General features: G+C 34.5%; 1 protein-coding gene across 1 annotated transcript; it reads left to right on the top strand.

Annotated features, from left to right (window-relative positions):
- Positions 1 to 740: 740 nt before the first annotated feature.
- ATR (ATR serine/threonine kinase) lies at positions 741 to 24,985 on the top strand (the record flags this gene model as incomplete). Its single annotated transcript, XM_010716648.3, has 34 exons — positions 741 to 962; positions 1,036 to 1,136; positions 1,443 to 1,614; positions 2,253 to 2,420; positions 3,194 to 3,388; positions 3,711 to 3,896; positions 4,300 to 4,392; positions 5,941 to 6,071; positions 6,260 to 6,403; positions 7,572 to 7,665; positions 8,235 to 8,361; positions 9,012 to 9,217; positions 9,451 to 9,564; positions 10,506 to 10,621; positions 10,968 to 11,088; positions 11,926 to 12,063; positions 13,117 to 13,324; positions 13,759 to 13,937; positions 14,824 to 14,988; positions 15,275 to 15,366; positions 15,957 to 16,048; positions 16,450 to 16,627; positions 17,295 to 17,471; positions 17,814 to 17,973; positions 18,506 to 18,685; positions 19,489 to 19,631; positions 20,011 to 20,108; positions 20,968 to 21,200; positions 21,922 to 22,056; positions 22,539 to 22,739; positions 23,055 to 23,198; positions 23,570 to 23,720; positions 24,455 to 24,611; positions 24,742 to 24,985. Coding segments are annotated over 34 exons (5,265 nt in total), but the record flags the coding sequence as incomplete, so codon positions are not given.
- Positions 24,986 to 25,315: the final 330 nt, after the last annotated feature.

Raw genomic sequence — 25,315 nt, 5'->3', positions numbered from 1 at the left:
GATCTGCTGGACACGCTCTTCTTAATGCACCCCACGAATGCCATTGGCCCTTTTTTGGCCACCGAGGGCACACTGCTGGCTCATGGCCAACCTGTCATCCACCAGGACGCCCAGGTCCCTCTCTGCAGAGCTCCTCTCCAGCAGCTCATCCCCCAGCCTGTATTGGTGCATGCAATTATTCCTCCCTAGGTGTAAGACCCTACACTTGCTTTTGTTGAACCTCATCCGGTTTCTTACTGCCCAGCTCTCCAGCCTGTCCAGGTCTCGCTGAATGGCAGCACAGCCTTCAGGCGTGTCAGCCAATCCTCCCAACTCCGTATCATCAGCAAACTTGCTGAGGGTGGCCACTATCCCCTCATCAAGGTCATTGATGAAGATGTTGAACAAGACCGGACCCAGCACAGACCCCTGGGGGACACCACTGGTCACAGGTCTCCAGCCAGACTCTGCACCACCAACGACGACCCTCTGCGATTTTGCATTTCAGTTGATATCAGTGACAGTGTTAGATGTTGTTATGATAATCCTTTTAAACTACTGTGGTTAATTTTGATTTGTGGCCACACCTAGGGATGTAATACTTGGTAAAATCTAAACTTTGTATAGCTTTTTTAGTTTCTCAATATTTACTCTTTTCAGAAATAAGTACGTGCTTCAGTGCTTATCATTGTTATATTTAACAATATTATATTGTTATCATTGTTTTATTTAAAAAATAAACAAACTAATTAAAAATATCTTTTTCTTTCCTCACCAACCCATACTGCATAGCATTTATAGAAAACGTTCCTCACCTTTGCAAACATCTGGATTTTAACAATGATGAGTCAAGTGTGAAGGTTCTCATTGGGTCTTTATTAAATCTAATGGAAGATCCAGACAAAGATGTACGAGTTGCTCTCAGTGACTGCATAAAGAACATATTAGAATCCTTAGACTCTGAAGAAGGATTCATAAAAGAGGTGAGTTCATATTTACTTTTTGGTGTTTTTCTCAACTTCATTTACTAACGTGTTTTGTTTTCATGTGATCTAGCTCTTTGTTTCAAGAATGAAAGAAGCCTATACACATGCCAAAATATCAAGAAATAATGAGCTTAAAGATACCTTGATTCTCACAACAGGAGATATTGGAAGGTAATTTTTGACAAAACATTGAAAAATGCAAAATACTGTCAGTTTGTGAGGCAGAGTAACTTTTTGTTAAGTTTATTTATTTGGAGCTCAACCTTTGTCCAGAGTCCTTTGCAAGTGTGCTAAGTTCTTGTTGCATATAAAATTTGCATCATTCTTTTTCTGTGGTACTGTGGCAGGTACCGACTAGCTAGTTATATGCAATGAAGAGTAGTTTAGCATTATGGTAGTTACCTATTGTTCAGCAATTTTATTAATGCAGTGTCTGTTTTTTCTTTCTAACTACTTTTTATTTGCTTGCTTTTTAAGGGCATCAAAAGGAGATTTGGTACCATTTGCCCTCTTGCATTTGTTGCATTGTTTGTTGTCCAAGTCAGCTTCTGTGGCTGGAGCAGCTTACACAGAAATTCGGTCCCTGGCAGTAGCTAAGTCCATAAAACTACAAGCTTTTTTCAGTCAGTACAAGAAACCTATCTGTCAGGTAAAAATAAGAGTTGGTGATTTATAAAGACATTGATTCAGTTTCTTTTTGTGTGTTTTGAAAATGTTATTAAAGATAAACATTACACTATTTTACAAGATAATATCTTATAGGGCAGGAAAGAGATGATTTAAAAACAACAACAACAACAACATTCTGGAAATGGGAAATATTTGATCTTGTCATTAGTCTTCTTCCTTCACCAGCATTGCTTTTCTCTTTTATTCCCTAGATGCCTTAATGCTGACATAAACAGTTCCTCTATGTTTTTATATTTTATGCATTATATGATAACATTGTCACTGGAGGCTAGAATGTAAACTTGGAATTTAAGTCAAACTTTATTACAAGCATAATAATGATGGTTAAAATTACCTAAAGACAGAAATTCTGCTTAAAGTCAAAAGCATTAAAGTCAGAGTTCTCTAGTTTTGAATGTTCCTTTCTGAATTGTGTGCAGCATCTGAACCCCTGATTGCAAAATGAAATGCCATTATTAATCCAGTTCTATCATGAAATAATGATCTTAGATCTATGTGCAATACATGAGAAACAAAAACAGATACATAAAAAGAATGAAACTCACAGGGAATGAAAAAGAGAGGAATAATATTAAATATCTATTTCTTCATGCTCAGTTTCTAGTGGAATCCCTGCACTCCAGCCAGATGACAGTATTGAGTGCTCCATGCCAGGGTAATGAGCTGCACAAACAAGAAGCTGCTCACCAGAGAGAAATGGCTCTGGACATGTTGTCTGAAGTTGCTAATGTATTTGACTTTCCAGATCTAAATCGCTTTTTGTCAGTAAGTTGGTTAGTCCCTTTTACTTCTTTTGTGGGGGGGTGTTTGTATGCTTGTGGATTTCTCTTAAGTCCATGCTCCTTTTTGATGAGTGCTACAGATCTGATAATTTTTCTCTAGTTGTGTTTGTTATATTTAGAATGATTCTGGCTTGCTGGAACTAAGAGCTCAAGTACGGAGGAATTGTTTTATTAAAGAGATGCAGTGATGACTCAGCTAATTCAAGTATGACGTTTAATGAAATGTCTGTAGTCTAGAGTGCTAACTGAGTATCTCTACATTGATTTAGTGCACTGGAAGGGATTCTTTGTAAGGCATGGTTTGTGCATAGCTTGCATTGTCTGTTTTCCTGTTTCAAATGAAGAAATAATTGTTCTGTGGATAAATATTCTTGATCTGAATAAATAACTGCTTTGTATTTCTGTTCTACCAGCAAACAAAATACAAATAAAACAATCTTTGAAGCTATGTAAGGTTCCGATAAGCATCTCGCTTTTTATTTGGATGTTTTTAGTACTGGTTAGACAAAAACAAAACAAAAAAATGATTAACTGCTTTTTAGATGCAATGTTTCCATCTCAAGTTCTTTCTTCTTAACTGTGGCCACACATAAGAACATACATATATGTTGACCAGGACCTGGATTTGGTGTTTTTTGAGGGGGATTTGGTCTGTATTTGTTTTATGTATGGGTTATTTTGATTTGATTTGATTTAATTCTGGGTTTAGTTTGCTGTTTGTCTTTTATTTATTTATTGTTGTGCTTAATTTACCAGCGGACTCTGCAAGTTTTGCTGCCTGACCTTGCAGCCAAGGCCAGTCCTGCAGCCTCCATCCTTATTCGAACCATAGCAAAACAACTGAACGTAAACCGAAGAGAGATTTTAATCAACAACTTCAAATACATCTTCTCTCATTTGGTCTGTTCCTGCTCTAAGGATGAACTTGAGCGGGCACTTCATTACCTCAAGGTAAATTAATATTTGCTCTGTTACAGATGCAATGGTGGATGAATAGTGAACTTTCTGCTTTATTTAAATAAAAGTATTACAAAGCAGAGCTGGGGAAATAGAAGTTCTTTTGTTATTAATCATCAGTTCCATTGGCTCTGAGTAACTGTTGTGAGATATTTTGTGAACTTGAAAACTCTAAAGACTTGGATTATGTGATGTTGACCTGACTGGGAGCTTTCTCTTTGATTCCTGTGGCAAATCAATCTGAGTCCATTGCTCCCTGTCTGTGTGTGCTAATTTCACTCTGGTGAAAGTAAGGCTTGTTTTTTGTTGATCATAGAATGAGACTGAGATCGAACTGGGCAGCTTGTTGAGACAGGACTACCAGGGACTGCATAATGAATTATTGCTACGTATAGGAGAGCACTATCAGCAAGTATTCAATGGTTTGTCAATATTGGCTTCATTTGCATCTCATGATGATCCCTATCAGGGACCTAGGGAAATAACGTCACCTGAGCAAATGGTAAGTACATCAAAATACTCATTTGGTTTTGTTTAATATAAATATTTTTAATCTGGAGTCTGGGAGTGAAGACAACTTGATGTTTAACTTATAAATCCTATTTGAGACAGAAGTGAAGAGGAAAGGCTGTCATTGCATATCAACTGTTTCTCTAATACAAAGATGCATGACAAGAATGCATTAAATAAAAATAAAAAAAAACCCACAGCATAATGGAAATGTCTTTCATGAACACTACTACTTAAGGAACAGTGCACATTTTTGGGAATCTTTTCGTTTGTCAGAATTACCATTTCATACTTGCTGTTTCATTACTTAAACTTAGCAATTTAGGAATGTTTTAACAGTAATTTTACTTGGTTTTTACTTTTTCACTTTTTTTTTTTTTCCCTTCTCTCTACAGGCTGATTATCTGCAGCCTAAATTGCTTGGTATCTTGGCCTTTTTTAACATGCAGTTATTGAGTTCTAGTGTGGGCATTGAGGATAAAAAAATGGTACGTAAAATTAATATGAACATTAAAACAAAGAAGTAAGAACTGCTTCGATACTCCAGGCTTGCTTGTGTGGTTGGTAGTTGTCAAGGAAGGCTCAGAAAACAATGAGGTTTACGCATGATTCTTTGAAACTGGTGATCTCGCTTGTGGGGGACTACTGTGTAAGCTCAGAAGTATGCTTTGCTTTTCCTCTTTACTGGTCAGCTAATGTACACAATTGAGTCACATGGTAAATAACACATCACTCAATCAGTAATTATAGAGGAGGAGTCCAAGTGTTTTACATTTACAAAACTAACATAAAAGAAATGACGTGGAGGGTGGAGGGGCATGGGAGTCAAGGATTTGAGGGCCTTGAAGTACAGACCTAAAATTACTGCTGAAAGAAAATAGAATGATGCAAATCTAAGGGAAATTGGTTTGGGCTTGTTTTGCTTCTTATAGAACAGCTCCTCTGAGCTTACAGTAGGGAGACTTGAAAAATGAGAACTCACAGCTTGGCGCTTAAGACAAACTCTGCAAATTGTGCTGTGCTGAGTCTGTCTGCTCCTAACTGTAAGGGAGACCTTTTAGCTACCACACAGAGGCAGTGTAAGTAATTTATTTAGGCAGCTATGCAGTCCTGGAACACATAACATTGATGTTGATAGACCTGCTGTATTTTCTCTGGTGTTCTCTTTTTAGCTTTTTGCTTCTGAGGTATTCTTATTGAAGTACTGTCATTTATTAACCATTTGTATTGACGCTTTCTGAATTTCTTCCTTTATGCATCATTTCTTATCTTGTACCTGCTATTATTTATATTTTTTCGTTGTTGTTGTTGTTTGTTTCGTTTTGTTTTTCCTTGAGTGTATGAGTATCTACTCTCCAAAGACGTTTTATCAATGTCTGGTTTCTTCCTCTGATAACTGAACGTTCTGCTGCCTTTGTCAGACACAGTGTGACTGTGACTGAAGTATCTCCTACTTTTTTCTTTCTTGCCTCTTACTGTTTCTCTTAAATCATTCATCAGTCTCAGTGGCAGCTAACTTGTAAACTATTCCCTGAAGCTTGCTATCACTTCTGCTATAAGTTTTATGTCGATTCTCTTTGTTTTTAAATACAATTTTGTTTTCTCTATATTTTCTAAATGTCTACTTTACAACTTTTTGAATTTCTGTTGTCAATCATCATATAACAGATTTCTGTAACTGTAAACTCCATTGGTGTCTGAGTTCTTCCTTCCCTCATGAATCTGTCAAGCGTCTAAACAGTTAAATTTTTATTGTAGCCCTGTCATTCCAGATCTCATTTCTTTCTCCTTTTCTGTAATTTGCAAATAACTTTTTGCAAAATGAGACTGTATGTTTTTTTAACTGGGATTTTTAAAGTAATATATTTTTGTCTTGGGATAGACAGAAGGTGCAGTTTTATTAACTCATGTGTAATGGGTGTATGATGTCTTAATCCATGGTAGCTTGGTTGTATTGGAAGTAGTTGTTTGTTGGTGTTTTACTGAGAATCTAACACACCAAAACTGTTTTTGTTTTTTTTTTTCTTTACATATAGGCCTTAAACAGTCTTATGTCTTTAATGAAGCTTATGGGTCCCAAACACATCAGTTCAGTACGAGTGAAGATGATGACTACTCTGAGAACAGCTCTAAGATACAAGGACGACTTTCCAGAACTGTGTTGCAGGTGAATGATCGTGTTCTCAAGCAGTGACAGACTTAACATTTGTCCTTGAATGCACTTGTTTTGTTTTAGACAATAATCCAAAGCACAGAGCTGAAATATTTTACAATACTCTTCACAATTCACCTAAAATATGTTTATGGAGTGAAGAATCATTGATTACTATTGTTTTTGTGTATTTTCTTGTGTAGGGCCTGGGACTGTTTTGTTCGAAGTCTGGATCATTCATACCTTGGCTCCTTGCTTAGTCATGTGATAGTAGCTTTGCTGCCTCTAATACATATCCAGCCAAAGGAAACTACAGCAGTATTTTACTTTCTCATAGTTGAGAACAGGTACTATACAAAATATTTTCACTTCATTAGCTCCTGTAATAGGAATTGCACTGAATGAAATTTGTCCAGTACTGAGATGAGAAAACTTAGCATTTTTCTGTGAAGTAATAACTTGTTTTATAAAATTTCTACTTGAAATTTCAAGGAGATTTTGAAATTTGACAAATGATACCCTCATCTGAAAAGATATTCTTTCATTGACCTCATTAAAAAAATATAATGGTGTGGCCAAGTTACAACCTCTTCAGATTGCTTCCCCTGACATCACTACTGAGCTTGATTTCAGGTTCTGTGTTGTTATTGGAATGGAAAACAGTTTGCTTCTACAGGCCACGCAGACAGAATAACAATGACTGCTAACATTTATCCTAAGGTGAGGAGAAGTATACAGACTGGTAACAGGAAGGAAATGAAGTCTGTATTTAAGTATTTTACAAATTAGAGTCATAATTATGGAAAGCACAGAATTTATCACATCCTTTTTGCAACTGATCACACCATCAAAAAAAATCAAAGTGTATTACTTATTTTTTTATTATTATTATTTTTTTAAGATTTAAGTTGTCATGACTTGAACTTTTAAGCACGGTGTTGAGTCTTTAATTTTTATTCATGTTATTTTTTGTAACAATATTCTCTAGGAATGGTCAGAGTTTATCTTTTGATTACTTTCACTGGGTTTTAATTTTCCTTGCGTTTATCATACCAACAGTTAGCAAAACAAAAGAAGATGTTTTGAATAACAAGGCTTTTGTTGTAGCCTGTGGCAGCAAAATTGAAATAGATTCCTTCATGTTAGTAAAAGAGAATTCATTTTTCAGTCATTTGTTTTCACATAAGAAAAAGTGAAATTGGTTCAAAACGACCCTTTCAAGTAAGGAGTATGGGACCTGATGGAGGTAAATGGCAACTTTGAAAGCAATGAAATTCAAGACAGAGTAATTTAAAGCATAGAGAAGAAGTACCTGTATCTTCTTTCACTAAAAACAGAAATAAATTGTTTTATATGTATACATAAATGCAAAACTATGTGGAATGTTTTTCTGCCTTTCAAGTTTTTGTTTTTTCTAGTTAATATAATTTATTGCTTTAATTTAATGGTTTTTCATGAGCTTTCAGATCCAACTAATGTTTGAAATGTTCTTTGCAATATTTCTGTAACTATTAGGGATACAGTACGGGACTTCTTACATGAGATATATTTTCTGCCTGACCTTCCGGAACTAAAGGAAATTCAAGTAGTCCTTCAGGAATATCGAAAGGTAGAACTTCCTTTATTTCTTTGTTTCTACTGCCTCAGATGGATTCAGGTGGAGTAAGCAAAATGTTCTTAAAATCTTGTTAAGCAAGAACAGTATTTTTTTGACTCCACAACAAAACAGAATTTGTGTATCAGAGGAATGTTTTATAGCTTCTCTGAATTCAAACTTAGCAAAAAGATAATTTTTTTTTTTTTGAGATAAAACAATTTATAAGGTTAAAAAAAAAAAGGTGGTTGACTATGGAAATGAATTTGTTGCTAAATTCATTACTTTTAATTTAATCCCACATCTGTGTTCTCTTTTGAGGTAACTAAACCTGTTTATTTTTATTACTACTTGGTAGTCTATCCCTTGTGCTTCCCTTCTGAAGGCAAGCTAAAGAGATAGGAAATAGCAAGTGTTTAGTAGAAATGTTTTTGTTTGTTTTTGAGTACTAACATAGCACCTTTTAGCTGAGAATGTAGGTAGTAGAATAGATGTTTGTATGTCTCCTTTCTTATGTTCTTTGAAATGCTGCTTAACTGTGTTCCTGTTAGATTTGATTTGAATTTATGTCATGTCTTGTTCAGGAATCCTCCAAAAGCACTGACTTGCAGACGACGCTGCAGCTGTCCATGAGAGCTATTCAGCATGAGAATGTGGATGTTCGTATCCATGCACTTACCAGCCTGAAAGAAACGTTATATAGAAATCAGGTATTAAAACCCTCTTCAGTTAATTTCAAGTGTACTAAGAGGAGCCTCTGGACCACCATCTTTAATGTTACTGTGTTTGCATGAGCTGTGTTATTCTCCTAAATTTATTAATCTAAATGTTACTTAATATGAAAGGCAGAAGGGATTCTTTTCCATTCTGTCACCATATAACATATAATTTAAAATCCTTCTTTATTGATGCGGATTCAGCAAGGATATTGGTATATTTCTTATCTAAGATGCCAATTTCCTCAGTTCATTTTGAGGGTTTGTTCTTTGTTAGAATATGGTATAGCTTTTGCATTAAGAGCAAGAATTTTTATGAGATTACAGTATTTTAAAGGAAGTTGTATGTGACTACTTCATGCCATTCATTTTTTATTTTTCTTCCTTCTTTGCCCATCAAGAAAAGCTTGAATCTGTTGATCACGTTCAAATAAATTATCTGGACATGTACAAACTGCAAAGATATTGCTTTACTAATCTATATGTTTATGATTGGGTTATAGTTATGAAAATAACAAGATCTGAATGACAAACCTGACATCATGGGCAAATAAAATCTGACATAAGAGTTGACAAATGTTGTATAAAACCTGTCTTTCTTCTTTTTTTTTTTTTTTTTCTTTTTTTTCCTTAAACTTCCTAGGAAAAAATTGGTGAAGTATGTAACAGACAGTGAAACCGTAGAGCCAGTCATCTCTCAGTTGGTAACTGTACTTCTGATTGGCTGTCAGGATGCAAATTCTCATGCCCGGCTACTTTGTGGGGAATGTTTAGGTGAACTGGGAGCCATAGACCCTGGCAGGCTGGATTTTTCAACGAGTGAAACTCAAGGAAAAGATTTTACATTTGTGGTAAGAGGTTTCTGTAGTATTTCATTCAGTATTAAATGTTTGTGGGATTTAATTTGTTTATTTATTTTAAATGTGTGGGACTAGGAAACCTCTTAGCTTTAAGCTCTTAGGAAATCTCTGCCTGCTTTGTCATCTAAACCAGCTTAGAGACAGACTTCGAAGTGACTATCTGGAGATTAAAGATACAGCTATTACTTTGTTGTAATAAAATTGGCTTTGTGTTTGTCATTGAGGCTGGTGTGGAGGATCTGAATTTTGCCTATGGATTACTGATGGAACTGACTAGAGCATTTCTTGCTTATGCTGATAATGTTCGTGCTCAGGATTCTGCTGCATATGCCATTCAGGTAAGATTCAATGTTAGCTGTTCTTTTATCTTCACAAGTTACTTCCTATCACACTGAACACAGAATGATGCAATTTTAAATATGTACATTTTGAAGTATGTGTTTAAATATTTGAAACATCATCTAGTACGGTTCTAAATGGCATTGTAAGAAAATACAGGATACAGGATAGTGATTTTTTTTTTTCTTTAAATTCCTCATTGCTCACTTACCCCTTAGAATTCAGGGGAGCTGACGAAAAGAAGTATCTTAGTGAAAGCATAAATTTGTTTTTGTTGTGTTATCCTAGAAGAGATATGGTATTTCAGAAGTTACTAACAGTCTATACATAGTGATTCAAGGTGTAATTCCAAGACTGCTGACTTAAAAATTGTGCATGTAGGCAGAGGTGAAAAACAGCAAGTATTCCTAGGAGGGTTTCTGCTTACTCCTCTAAAGAGGCAATAGAAATCAAGTATGCTGTAATTTTAAGACAGTAGCCTTCTGTGCTGGTTTGCTAACTCCAGGCTGACTTTTTTGTTTTGTTTTTTTTTTTTTTCATCTTTGTGAAAGCTACAATTTCACAAGCTTTGTGAAAGGAGAATTTCCTAGATCCAGTAGAAAATGGCCCCGTATGGTCAGTGGATTAAATTAGTTCCTGCATCAGAAGGATTCAGACTAACTTCTAGACCTTGTTTATTGGCAGATGTGAAGAAAGTGAGATAATGTGGCCCAAGCACCAACTAGAGAATCTAGAAAATCAATAGTTTGTTAAAATCAACTCATGGTTGATTTTAACATTCATCCAAATCTGGATGAAAATTTTGCAGTTACAAAATTTTTAACTTCAGCATTCTGTAATTTGTATCTCATTACTTTTGTGTGTACACCAGTTCTCTTTATTGCTGCAGTCATTAAATATTTTTAATGCTAACTTATTCATATAAACTGTGTCTTTACAGGAGTTACTGTCTATTTATGACTGTAGAGAGACAAACAGTGACTGCCCAGGCTCCAGGCTTTGGAGGAGATTTCCTGAGCATGTGCAGGAAATCTTGGAACCTCACTTAAATACACGGTAAGGGACAACTCATGCAATTTTTTAACAAAACAGTTTTAAGACTATTTATCTTCCAAGCAGAAATTAGTTTTAAGACTTATTTCAACAGCACTTGGAAGTATACTTTAAAGTTCTGGTAGCATGTTAGATTGTCTCATTTCTAGATGTTCTAGAATAAAAACCTGTTGACTACTGAGAGTGTTAATTGTCATTTTCTTTAAAAATTCGGAAAAGGAAATCATAGGATTCCAGCTGGGGAACTTCATAGTGAACAGCATGCTGTTGTTTTTTGTTTGGTTGGTTGTTTTTTTTTGCTATATGTATTTATTAAAATACTACTTCATTAAATATTTTAAAATTACAGGTACAAGAGTTATCAAAAGGCTATAGATTGGTCAAAGGTGAAGAAGCCTATTTACCTAAGCAAATTAGGTGACAATTTTGCAGAATGGTCAGCAACTTGGGCAGGTTACCTTATAACAAAGGTAGGAGAATAAGTCTGCTTTATATTGGTATATGCAAAACACAACATTTTAACTGAACTTCAGTTTCTGAAAGTATGGGATGGATGAGAGAAATCTCTCTCTTCTCTGGAGGCCTTTTATAGTGCATAATGCAGACTTCTTGCATCATCCCGGTAAAGATGCACCTTTCTTTCCTTAGCGCTGTTGCTTACTGGGCAGATTTGATAGTGTGAAAGCCAGAATTCTAGGAATTTTGTCCAGCTGCATAGCTGCAGGCACTAAGAAATATCTCTGAAAAGTGTCTGAAATTCTTCTGGATAACCTTGAGTTATTCTGAAAGATTTCTTCACTTTCCCAGAGCTCATAGCACACAGAAAGTAATTATCTGTCTTCGTTGCTTTCTTTTCCCCTTTCCAACATCTAGGTGGTCCATGGCAGTTTAGTATCTAAACTCATCTCCTTCTATTTCAAAGATAAGTTGATTGTCTTTATAACTTCATACTCTTTTCATGCTTTAAGTGCAGAAGAGAGGCTCAAAGCAGTAGTAGGTTCTTAGTCTGGAGTTATTTGGTTTTGTTTTTTTTTTCACCACTGCCAGTTCTCACTGGTGTAAAAGACAAGGAAGACTGGAACATGCAGGCAATACTTGCCTATTTTTTTTGTAGTATCAGCAATTCATACACACAGTGACAGCTGTCTGGCATCTCTGTTGCATGTTTAAGTCTGAATTTTTTGTTGGAGATGAGTATCTTAAATTCTGCTCCATCAAATAATTTTGTAGTTGTCAACAAATAGAAACCTATTAATTATTCAGGCATTTGTAATCATGCTTTTCTTGAAAATACTGTTTTTCTGTAGGTACGACATGATCTCGCCAGAAAAGTTTTTGATTGCTGCAGTATTATGATGAAGAATGACTATAAAGTGACAATTTATCTGCTACCACACATCCTTGTTTATGTTTTGTTGGGATGCAGTCAGGAGGACCAACAAGAGGTAAGATGTATCAGTTGTTCTTAATGAGAACTTTCAGGAACTCTTCTAAGAGCTGATCAGCTCTGCAGAATTACTGTAGACTTCCATGAACAAATTGTATAGGTATCAAACAATTTTTTTTTTTACTTCTGTATTCCATGAGTTTCCTTGATTCTTGTGATTATTTCAGTGGGGCTTAGGGAAGAGCTACTATGTCATTAATTATGATTACAGTAATATCAGGAGCTGGAGTAGTACAAAGAGGAACATAGTGCAATGAAACAAAGGAATTAATTGAACCTGTATGCTTCTGGGAATATAAGTCTGCAATTTTTTCTTTCCCTTGTATACACTTAGAATTTGCTTAGCTACAAGATTAACACAGAGCGGGAGTCAGACGTGTCCTGTAGCAGACCAGAGATAAGACCAGCAAGTATATCCGAGAGTTAATCTTCCCTTCAGTTGGATTTAGCAGAAGTTGAAGAGACTGAAAAATATGGGTTATATTCCATTTGAAATTCTGAAATTAAAATACTTGTGTTGAAAGATTCTGGGTGTGTGGAAGTGTGCAATTAGGAATGTAGTAACCTTTCTTGTATGAACGAGTACATTGATAACAAGTATCTGTCATGTATGTTAACGCATTGTCTGCTGACTGAAATGATCAGGAAGCAGGTCTTTCAGCATGTTATGTACTTAAATAAAGTACATCTGTAATGTAGTTAAGGTAGGCAATAGTTAAGTCAACTATCATTTGATTTGTGCTTGCAGCAGAATTACAGCAGCATTCATTGTGTTTTGAAACCTAAAATTCCAGTGATCGTGATATTTTCTGAATCTAAGGGTGTGCTTTCCAAAGAATTCATTATCTAGAATCTTCTGATGACTGCTGCTTGGTTTGTTATTTTTTCCTCTTAAGGTCGCAAGACTAACAGTTTATAAATAAAACCAACATTATTGAAATATACAATTAAAATATTTAGTACTTTCATTTATTTAATGTTAACTGCAGTTTCCTAATATTTTCATGTCTGTATGGTGCTTCTGTCTTTTATCACATTAATGCCTGTGTAGGTTTACATGGAGATTATGGCTGTTCTGAAACATGATGATCAGTGTAGCAGGAGACTTCAAGACAGTGCATCTGATCTAAGCCAGCTGAGCACGCAGACAGTGTTCTCCATGCTTGATCATCTAACTCAGTGGGCTAGACACAAGTTTCAGATGCTTATTGCTGAAAAAAATACTAGCAAGTCTAGCAAAGACAGAAATGACCTAAAAAGTAAGTGATGCTTGTTTCATTTAAAATACCATTTACATTCTTCAAATAAGATGTTCCACTTCACATTATGACAGTGTAAGAATGTGATTTTGCTAGAGTGTTACTCTTCTTTGATTTCTTACTGTCCTGTTGTGATTTCCTCAAACCCAGGTGATTTCATTATTTTGAGTCCTATTTTAAGGAACATTGAAATTATAAAATGGAATGTTAATGTTTTGATAGCTTTCTAAACATTCAGTTTATTGCATACTGTCTTGCAAGATATAGGAGCTCAGCAGTATTGTTTTGTAATGAATTTACTGTTGACAGAAAAATGTGTTAAATCAGTTTATCTCACTAAATTTTGAAACAAGTTAAGTAAATGCTGATGCATAAGGTAATTCCCACAAATGGAACCTTACTGACAGACTTCTAAAAACGATTTTATTTTGTAGCTTCAAGCGAGGACTATGGAGAGTATCAGAACGTGACACGCTTTTTAGACCTGATACCTCAAGATACACTGGCTGTGGCTTCTTTTCGCTCGAAGGCTTACACAAGGGCTGTGATGCATTTTGAGTCATTCATCACAGAGAAAAAGCAAAACATTCAGGAGCATCTTGGATTTCTGCAGGTCCTGTAGTTCCTTTGAGCGTTTGTTTTATTTTAGAATAAAAATAGACATATAGATGAATAAAATTTTGTCATATTATTCTTTAGAATGGGAAGAAAAAAGATGTACACGTGCTCTTGCAGTTGAATGCAAGTGTGTTTGTGATCTTTCACCAGTATGTAGTATTTGCCTTTACGTGGCATGCTTCCTTTATTTGAAAAGGAAGGAGAAAAATCTAGAAGATTGTAAAATCTTGAAAATAGTTGATTTTTTTTTTTTTGGTTTATTCTTGTTATTGAATGCCTGGCTTTTATTCCTTTCAGTTAACACTGTCTTTTGTCACAGAAAGCACAGCCAAGTATAAAAATAACAGCAACAAAAAAAGATTGGAAGAAGGCTGAGTAGTTTATTATGAAGTTGAGAGAGAGCTAATACTAAGGATGTTCAAAAGGATTCTATCTGTTTTTAAGAAATACTTTAACCTGTGAAATAAGCCTCTCATCGTTTATATTCCACAGTTCAAATTTGCAAAACTGTGTCGTATGATGCTTTTCCACCATCAGTAATCTGCAGCTTCATATATAATTTTAGCATAGGATATTTATTTTGCCATTTTTCAAAAAACTTGTATTCTTATTAAGGGCTGAGATCATGACTGTTGCAATACACTAAACAAAAGAAGGGCTCATTATTGGAATTGAAAAAAAAAAAAAAAGACAGAACAAAAAAGTACATCAAAACTGATGTTTACAGTAAAACTTCAAGCAAAAAGCTTCTGCAGAGTAGTTTGCGTTCAGAGCAGTTTGTGTTTTCAAGAAGATGAGTGATTCTGAACACGTTATATACAAAATACCTTCTTGTTGTGTAAGGAGTTGTTTTTGATGTCCATTTCTCTTCTTGAATAAAGAAATTGTATGCTGCAATGCATGAGCCAGATGGAGTGGCTGGAGTGAGTGCAATTCGGAAAGCAGAACCATCTCTCAAAGAGCAAATCCTCGAACATGAAAGTATTGGCTTGTTAAGAGATGCCACAGCCTGTTATGATAGGGCTATCCAACTAGAACCTGATCAGGTAAACAGATGACAAATTAATATATTTATATAATCTTCCACAATAAGGTGATTAACTAATACATACAAAGACCAAAAATACCTCTTAAGTATATTCTTGAGAATATTTAAGTAAAATATGACTTAAGTAAGAGTTTTCTGGGACAGTTGCTGAGTGATGTATTACTATTTGAAAGTGTCTTATCAACTGAAACAAATCTCTTATTGGGTTCATTCTGTAATTTGCAGGCTTTGGTTAATAGTTGATGATTATTTTTGTCCGTATTTGTTTCTTTTCCCATTTTTAGATTATTCATTACCATGGTGTAGTGAAGTCCATGTTAGGCCTTGGTCAATTATCTACTGTAATTACTCAAGTGAATGGAGTACTTGCAAACAGGTAATATGATATTTAATACAATGTTTAATTGAGTAATATGTATTTCTTGTATTAATCTTGTTTATTGCTAGTCATCTTCGTGCATTATCAAGCATTTAAGTTTTATCAAGCATATTCAGCTAGCAGTGTGAAGCTAGACAACTTTAACTACTTTGTCTATAAATTGCTTATTTTAAGACTTTCCCAGATGTTGGTACATTATCTGAGATGCATGCAGTATTGAGATCTACTTTAAAAAACAGAATCCTTCATTTCTCTGTGTCTTGTTACTTATTCCATAGCTATTCCATACTCTAATAGGATAAATAGTTTTAAAGCTAGTAATCTTTAAAATGTACCGTAGAAGTCAAGTACACTACCTGGAAATTGAATTTGTGAGATCCTGTTGTATAGTTCTTATTTTTTTCATCAGTGCACAGTGCATATCCTTTGGGTTTACTGGATTTTAATAAAAGCAAAGCTTCTTTCACTTCTTTTAAAGCAAAACAATTCATATAAGAAATATTTACTGTATTTGTAATATAATATAAAATAGAAATAACATATAGGGGAGAAACGGAAAAATTAGTTCTCTTGTTTTGTTTGAATAGGTCTGAATGGGTTTCTGAATTGAACACATACAGAGTTGAAGCAGCCTGGAAACTGTCACAGTGGGATTTACTGGAGAATTATTTGGCTTCAGGTAAGCTATGTCAAAATAAGAATACTCTCTTGTATTTCTGACCAAGTGTATCTGTTAGCCTAAGTTTAAATCAAGGGGCAGCTATTGCAATTGCTCAGCTGTGGATTTAACTGGGAGGAGGATTGCTCCTGACGGTCTTCTAGATTGTGGGAATGTATTTGATTGTGAACTATATAGTCTTTGAGTAGGAATTCGAAGTGAGTACCAAGATCAAATTTCTTATGAGTTTATTTGGGGTTGCAGTTGTGGAGTGGAATTACTGAGTGTTTCTAAAATGTATTTAATTATTTCTGAGAGAAAGTTACTCTGAATATTTTCAAGTGGTATGGTAATACAAACCAGCATGTTCAGGTTAAGATGCAAAAGAAGCAAAGTTTTAAGAGGCTTTTTTCTCCTCAAAGATGTGAAGTCCACTGCTTGGAGTGTCAGATTAGGACATTTATTACTATCGGCCAAGAAGAAAAATGAAGTCGCATTTTATGAAACGCTCAAGGTTGTTCGAGCAGAACAGATTGTGCCCCTTTCAGCAGCGAGCTTTGAAAGAGGATCCTATCAGCGAGGATATGAGCACATTATCAGGTTTCTCATTTCCATAATATATCACTATTTTCAATGTTAGAAATGACATAATCAAATTTATGGTACCAATACATATTAACTGTCATTCTTTTGCATACTCAGCTAACGGGCAACCTTTGATTAACGGGGAATTTACTTTCCTCATTTAATTTCCCCATTAAAAAAAGTATTCAACAAAAAAAATAAAAATTGGCTTCAGTCTTTAAAAAACAGTAATCAAGTTTATGTAATCATCGCGTTATTAAAAAATCAATCATTACATGGCATTCTTGACATAGCACTTATAGGCCAGTAGCTACCATGGGCTTAACTTCATTAACTTAAGAGCATAGTTTTTGATGTATACAATGGCCTAAAAGCATTCAGAAAAGAATTAAGAATTGAAAGCCCATCCCTTTTAAGTAGCTTTTAATCAATTTTGAAGTAAGCAGGGTTTTATATTAAATTAATATTTATTGAATATTTTTAATTAAAAAAAAATAATAATTCCTTTGCACTGTAGATGCATCTTTATGGCAGGACCTTGCATGAAACAAGTCAATTAACATACTTTTAGAAAGAAAATAGCAAAACCTATGTAAAACTCGTGTGTGTGTGTGTGTGCATACATGTGTATATACGTACAAGCAATTTTCAATGACTTGTTTGTTTTATTTTACTACCACAGGTTGCATATGCTCTGTGAGTTGGAACATAGTATTGGACCAATGTTTCAGCAACCAGATGGTGAACACAGTAGAGATTCCCTGAATTGGTGTGCTCGTATTGAAATGACCCAGAACTCTTACAGAGCGAAAGAACCTATTCTAGCACTAAGAAGGGCTTTGCTTAGTCTTAGTAAAAGGTGAAAGCATGACTGTTTCTTGTATCTCGTTGCATTCTCAGGCAGGTTCTGGTTTTTTGTATGCATGTCAGAATAGAGAAGATAAAACTGTAGAAACTTACGTTATAGACAAAAGCAGGCCTCCTCCTATACTTGTATTCAAAATGTAAGGAAGTGTGTTTTGTGTAGGAAAGACAAGAGAAACATAGGAAAAGAAAAGAAACATTAAAAGGAAGATTTTAAACAGTTGCTGTATAGTATATAGCTCATCATGAAATTGGATTTATGTTTCAATACTGTGCGACATTGTGAAGCTGTGTTTGTGACTAAAATTGTTCATTTTCTACAAAAATGTCTTGGCAGCCAGGATTACAGTGAGCTTGTTGGTCAGTGTTGGCTCCAGAGTGCTAGAGTTGCAAGAAAAGCTGGTCATCATCAGACTGCATATAATGCTCTTCTGAATGCTGGGGAATCTACACTCTCAGAACTTTATATAGAAAGAGCAAAGTGGCTCTGGTCCAAGGTAAACAAAATAAGAACTGAATTTACTTTCTTACATGCAAGTAAATAATTTTTAATCTTGAAGGAAAAAAAGGTATATGATCAGTCTGTGTAAGATAAAATACATCAGCTGGGACTATAAACATGTTCTGATTGCAGTTAAGCCATGGGAAGTTTTTGGCATCCAACTGCTCATCCATAATTTTTTTTATCCATTGACTTTTCTAGCAGCTGGGTATGAAACTGTTGGATTACCTGCTTCTGTCAATGCAACCTAGAGGAATTTAATTTTAATAGTAGATCACTTTCAATTTCTATCATTTTTACTAATTAGAGAGAGGCAGAAATGGGAGCAATTACAGTGCTATAGATCTAACAGGACAATGATGCAGAGATGAGGAGACATAAGGAGCATTTGAAGACAGTAACATTCAGTGACCACATGCAGAATGTTCTGGAACACTCAAGAACACAATTTTACTTTATTAACAGCTGTAATCTGTTTTACATCTCTCTTATTTAAACTATCCAAAATGTTTTCCTCTTTCCATTAGGGTGAGGTTCACCAAGCACTTATTGTTCTCCAGAAAGGAGTGGAGCTATGTTTCCCTGAGAATAAAGCGCCATGTAATACCAAAAATCAGCTCGTCCATGGTCGGGCAATGCTGCTAGTTGGTAGATTTATGGAAGAAACTGCTAACTTTGAAAGCAATGCAGTTATGAAAAAGTATAAGGTAATTCAATATGCTAAGTGTTAACAAGGCAGTAGTTTTTAATAACATGTCTTTTATCATTATGTTTCTGATGATGTTGACCAAACATATCAAGTGGTTTATCAGTGTGTAAATCTTGTAAAGATCTAACTATCTGAATTAACTTGAATATAAAACATCAATCTGGAGAAATCTACAATTCCAAAGTAAGGGAGCTAGGGGATACCTAGTATAACTCTAAGTGAAAAATAAATAAATAAAATACAGGAGTTTGTGGATTTATTTTTTTTTAATGCACAAACAAATGTGAATTTCTCCCTAAAATATGCAGGCTGCTCTAAAAAGGCAGTGTCATTCCTCATTGTTGTGGTTGTCTTCAATAGTGATATAAAACTGTTCTGTGCTGAACTGTGTAAAAACACTAATGCTTAAGCATTCTCTACACTATTATATTGGCCTGGGAAACTAGTGTTGGGGAATGGATATGTCACTTGTTTTTGGTATAATTTATGCTGTGCAATTCTGGTGTTTCACTTTTTCAAAACCTTAAAAAAGCACAGATTTCATTGATCAGCAATTTTATTTTTTTTTAAATATTTTAGTTGAGAAATCTTAAATCATCATGGTTTATATTACTTTGCTGTCTCTTAGTCCAAAAAGTGCTTTAAGAATAGATTTCTAGTTTGCACAAGCATTGGTCCCAATTCTGGATTCACAATTAAGAGTTTTCTGCACAATTAGTATTTCTCTGCACATACTTTGCACAAAAGTAACTAATACAATAATTTTGTTTCTCTGACAAAGTAATTCTTTTTTTGTTACAGGATGTTACACTTTTGTTGCCAGAATGGGAAGATGGACATTTTTATCTTGCTAAATACTATGATAAATTAATGCCAATGGTAACTGACAATAAGATGGAAAAACAAGGAGATCTGATTAGATACATAGTTCATCATTTTGGGAGGTGAGACAACAGGAAGATGACGATTATGTATTTTGGGAATACATTCTTGCAGCAGCTCAGACTGACTCCTAATGTTATGCAACAGTGAAAGAAAACACTACATACTTGATTTAATGAACAACTTGCTTTATTTCTGCCTTCTTATTAAGCAATTGTTGTCTTAATATGTAGGATAGTAAGTTAAATATTTCATCTGTAGTTTTGATTAATGTAAAACATAACCCGTATGTACTAGTAAGCTTTTAGTTGTTGCAGATGCACTAAAATGCTTAACATACATTTGTACTCCAGAATGAATATATAACAACTAAGGATATTATATTTGTATTGCTTCTTGAATTTATTGTTAACATATTGTGACTTCAGCATATAATTACAGGTCTCTACAGTATGGAAACCAATTTATCTATCAGTCAATGCCAAGAATGCTATCTTTATGGTTGGACTTTGGAGCAAAAGCATATGAGTGTGATAAAGGTAAAACTTTTTTTCAACGTTGTATTTCCTGTATCATGCTTTTATATAAATGATCAAAAGAGCAGTGAAGTGTATTTCTGATGGATCAGCTATCAGAAAATTGCATCTTCTGTACATACAGGCAGTTTGATGACTGTGCCTCTTTCACATCAATAGACCTTGTTTCTCAAAATGTTAATTCAAGCTAAACTGAACTATCTATTAACTAATTGTATAGCTTTTATAGATTCATTTGCATGTAATGAAGGTGAAACTCTCTCAAAAAGTCATTGAGTGTTAACAAAAGCATGTCAAGCACTAAAGAATACAACAGATCCGTTAGTAATTTAGTTTTGAGACTACTTGCCCGTACAATTATTTATAGTATTTTATTGTGTCTTTATGGTTTTCATTGCATTTTTAAACAGTAGTTAGTGGTATTTGTGTTGCTTTTACAATTCCAAAATCTTCCTTCTGCTGTTTAAGAGAGATCTTTGTAGAGAAGACTGTTTAGAAATATTTCAAAGATAAGCACAAAAAAGGGGGAATTCTTACACTCATATTTGAACATCTTATATCTTATATTCTTTTGAGGTGTGGTTTTGTTTTACTTTAAGGGTGGAGAGCTTTTCCAGTATTGTTTATTCTGTGTTTCTGGTGTCTGTGCTTATTTTGTTTCCATCCCTGCCTGTTAGGCTGATTAATGAAATGGTGTATATATTATGTTACTGTCTGATCTGATAAAAATAACCTTATAGTAGGAGTTTTTTTTTTCCCTCATGAAAATCACTAATAAAATGTGTTTCTGTATGCTTGACTTAAATGACTTGATATTTCAGGTGACAAAAGTGATGAAATCTTACTGTCTTGTGTTTTTCAGCAAGTCGTTCGGAACGCATTCAAATGAAAAATGATTTGGCTAAAATAAATAAAGTGATTACAGAGCACACAAATCAGCTAGCACCTTATCAGTTTCTGACAGCTTTTTCTCAGTTAATCTCCCGAATCTGCCATTCTCATGATGAAGTCTTTGCTGTTCTGATGGTGATTGTTGCTAAGGTGTTTCTGGCCTACCCACAGCAAGCAATGTGGATGATGACTGCTGTGTCTAAGGTGCCTTGATAAGTAAAGCTACGCCTTTATTAACTCTTAGAAATCTAGGTCAAATTGAGCGTTTTAACTGCTGCAATATGGCTTCTTGGAATAAGTCATCATGCTGCAATAGCACCGGGTTTTATTACAGTCTAAAGTTCAGAAATTTCAGATTAAATCTAGCCAGTAGGAATTGCTGACTTAGATCCTGAATTGGATGATTTATTCCAGAAGTAAATTTGAATAACAAAAAGCTGATGAATTGGGTGGTTATGGAAAATAGATTTTGTTGTTTTTTAGTTGAAATAGTTCTTCCAGTTTTATAATCAAATATTCACTCCTCTGTCGATAAAAATGAAGTAAATATATTGCTTTTTTTCTAAAATGTGCCTGGCAATAGAGTAATTTAAAAGCAATTTAGAAGGCATGGAGCACTCTGTTTCTGTTAGGCTTGTTAAATAATATTCAGGATATGCTCACGTTCTTGAATATTTTAGTCTTTATGTTGTGAGTCTCCAGGGAATGGTTTGAGAAGAGAACTTGAGTGTGCGTACACACGTAGAGTGTTTTACTTGAGTGTTTGCAAGTTCAGGCACAAGATTTCAGATAGAGAACTTCCTCTTGAAGGTATTCAATATGACAGTCAATAGAGGAAATATTACTGTTACTACTGGAATTTTTGTTCTTTTAGGAATCTTTTTGATTGATTGTTTCATAAATTTTAACTTCACTCTTTTTTCAGTCTTCGTACCCTATGCGTGTCAATAGATGCAAGGAAATACTAAATAAAGCTATCAACATGAAGGAGTCCTTAGGAAAATTTATTGGAGATGCAACACGCCTTACGGATAAACTCTTAGAACTGTGCAACAAACCGGTACTAAAAATAAATAAATTAATGCATCTAATAGAATTATTCACAAATGTTTCACAGCAGCTTCTTCCAATAGCTCACATTAACCAGTACATCACCTTAGAGTAATTTCTGTTCTATTGTAGCCACTTGTAAAAGATTTTTCGTAATAAAAATATTTTAATAGTAGAAAATAGTTCTAAATGAACATCCTTTGAGTACATAGCAATACATTTGCAAATGTTTTACTATATATATAACCTGGCTTTGTTGTGATAAACATATGAACTTGATAATAAAGGTAAAATTACATAAACAATTTCATTATTATGTATTTATGGTCAGTGAAAAAGATATGTTGTATAGGCCAGATACATTTATTTTGGACCACATCCATTTAATTTGGAATGAAATTTGTAATTTTTCAGATTATCAAAAGTTATTACTGGTGTAAAATTGCAGTTATACTCTATATGTTTAACTTTTAAACAACTTTTTTTTTTCAGGTTGATGGAAACAGCTCAGCATTAAGCATGAATATTCATTTCAGAACACTTAAGAGATTGGTAGAAGAGCACACATTCAGTCAAATTCTCATTCCATTACAATCTGTAATGATACCAACTCTTCCTTCAATTCCTGGTACACATGCTAACCATGACCCTTTTCCTGGATGCTGGGCCTACATTGCAGGCTTTGATGATACGGTAAGCCTCTGTTTGACACCTAACTTTAAATTTCATGTTAAATAAATATACTTTCAGTTTATCTTCTCATTTTGCTAGGAATAGAGGAATGAGTAGGAAACTTCATAATTACTTTCATAGAAAATGAGTGATTTCTGTCTTAGTAATTGTGAGACAGATATAGCCTTCTAATATTTAGGTGAGGTTTTGGTCTGAGATCCTGTAGCACCATGGAAGTGCTAATATGACAGGTTAAAGTGGTCTATTAAAAGTAGATGTTTTATTTTGTATGATCTGATATGAGGCTAATAAAAAAAAATTCCATCTCTTCCTCAGGTAGAAATTCTTGCTTCCCTTCAAAAGCCAAAGAAGATCACTTTAAAAGGTTCGGATGGGAAATCTTATATTATGATGTGTAAACCTAAAGATGATCTAAGAAAGGACTGTCGGCTCATGGAATTCAACTCTCTTATTAACAAGGTTTGAATTAAACATTCAGGTCCATTATGCATAAAATGCATATCAACTATGAACTATCAAACAACACGAAAAAAAAAAAGGGGGGGGGAGGGAGGGGAAGAGCATTGTTCCTAATGTTGAGATAAAGCTCCCAGGAGGAAAAAGAAAACTGTTGCAAAATATTTCTTCAATCGTGACTGATAATGCATAATTTGTTACAGAGTTGTGAAAACAACTGTCTTTGCTCTACTGCAGATAGTATAGCTTAGAATTTTATATTATGGATTGTGACTGGAAAACAAATGTGAATAAGATGGTTAATTTTCAATATACGCTTCCGTCCTGTTATTTGTTATTCTCATTTTTTCTTCTTTTTTGTTTTTTGCCAACAGTGCTTAAGAAAAGATGCAGAGTCACGTCGGCGAGAACTCCATATACGAACCTATGCAGTTATTCCATTAAATGATGAATGTGGCATAATTGAATGGGTGAACAATACTGCTGGTTTAAGAAATATCCTAATAAAACTTTATAAGGAGAAGGGTAAAAAAAAATTATTATACAACTCTTGATTGAGGGGAGGATAGAGGAGAGAGAAGAGAGAAAGAGAAGGATGTTTAAGTTTGGATGTGATCCTGGGCTGCCTGCATTTGAGCATGGCAGTTGGACAAGTTGACCTCCAGAGTTCCCTTCAAACCTAAGCCATTCTGTGATTCTTACGTGTTGTGTTTTGTTAAAAGGCTTTTGCCTTTATTAGTAAACAAGATAAACAGCAAGGAATCAGACTAGATTCAGGCACTGTATCTCTAACTATCTGCAATATATTATTTGTGTGTGTAGTATATTTTTACTCTTAAGTGGAAGGTAACTGGCACCTGTCATGAACAATTTCCTTATCAATTATTTGTTAACATAATCATCTTTATATATTCCCATACTGTTGGCACTTCTGCTGAAATGATTGGCATAATTGTATAAGAGAGCCGATGCAGCACTGAATAATAGAGAAGAATGTGGAGTTCTACTTCAAATTTGATCACTTGTTTCTCGTTTCTAGTACATTTCTGTGATATGTTGTACCTCATCTGCTGTTTCAGTTAGCATTATCAATTTTTATTTGCTTTCTAGCACCCCACCAGCTGCACATTCTGTAGGTTATTTTTCATTTATTCATTTTACTTAAATGTTTATCATATCTAAAATATCGTACTGTAATTGCATGTATGAGGCTTTATTTGGGGGGATTTCTCTTGCCTAATTGAGGAGGTCTGTTACAGGTATCTATATGACTGGAAAGGAACTACGTCAGCATATGCTTCCAAAGTCAGCACCTTTGTCTGAAAAGCTGAAAATGTTCAAAGAAGTCCTTCTGCCTCGTCATCCTCCTGTTTTTCATGAATGGTTTCTTAGAACATTTCCTGATCCTACTTCATGGTGAGTGACTGGGATTGGGCTAGCTCAAGAACATCTATTTGTCTATTTCACTAAAAATTAATGATGCTATTGAATGAAGACATAATCAGGGAGGTGATTTTGTCTAATATATCTATTCTTATTTGCACAGGTATAACAGCAGGTCTGCCTACTGCCGTTCTGTTGCAGTCATGTCAATGGTAGGTTACATACTTGGTCTAGGAGACCGTCATGGTGAAAACATCCTGTTTGATTCTTTGACTGGTGAATGTGTGCATGTAGATTTCAACTGCCTTTTCAATAAGGTGAGAAATGGCATCTTGCTGCACTTGCTTTATATTTTACTTGCATGTAATTTTGTAAACATCTACAATTGTTTTCTTTTTTTCTTCTAACATATTTGTTGTGTTCTGTCTTGCATTTTGTTTCTTATTTATACACAAAAATATGTGACACGTAAAGAATATATGCACTGCATTAATGGAAGCCAACTTTCTGATTATGCCAGTATCAGATGGAATAGCCCCACATTTTTTGTTTGTATTTTGTGACTCTCTCCACTACCACTTTGTAACCAAAGATGTAATTATCACATGCGAGATCTTGTTGTGTGAAGGCTTTCTTTGTGTTCCTAATGTTCAGCACAAAAAAAATCCTAGGGTTCTGTAAAAAGAAGAAAAATTATGATCAGAGTGGGATTTGGAGTTTTGATGTTTCTGCTTTAA

This window comes from Meleagris gallopavo, chromosome 11 (genome assembly GCF_000146605.3).
Source record: "Meleagris gallopavo isolate NT-WF06-2002-E0010 breed Aviagen turkey brand Nicholas breeding stock chromosome 11, Turkey_5.1, whole genome shotgun sequence".
Classification (NCBI taxonomy): domain Eukaryota; kingdom Metazoa; phylum Chordata; class Aves; order Galliformes; family Phasianidae; genus Meleagris; species Meleagris gallopavo.
The sequence above is the reverse complement of the archived record's forward strand: the minus strand, read 5'-3'. Positions and strand labels throughout refer to the sequence as shown.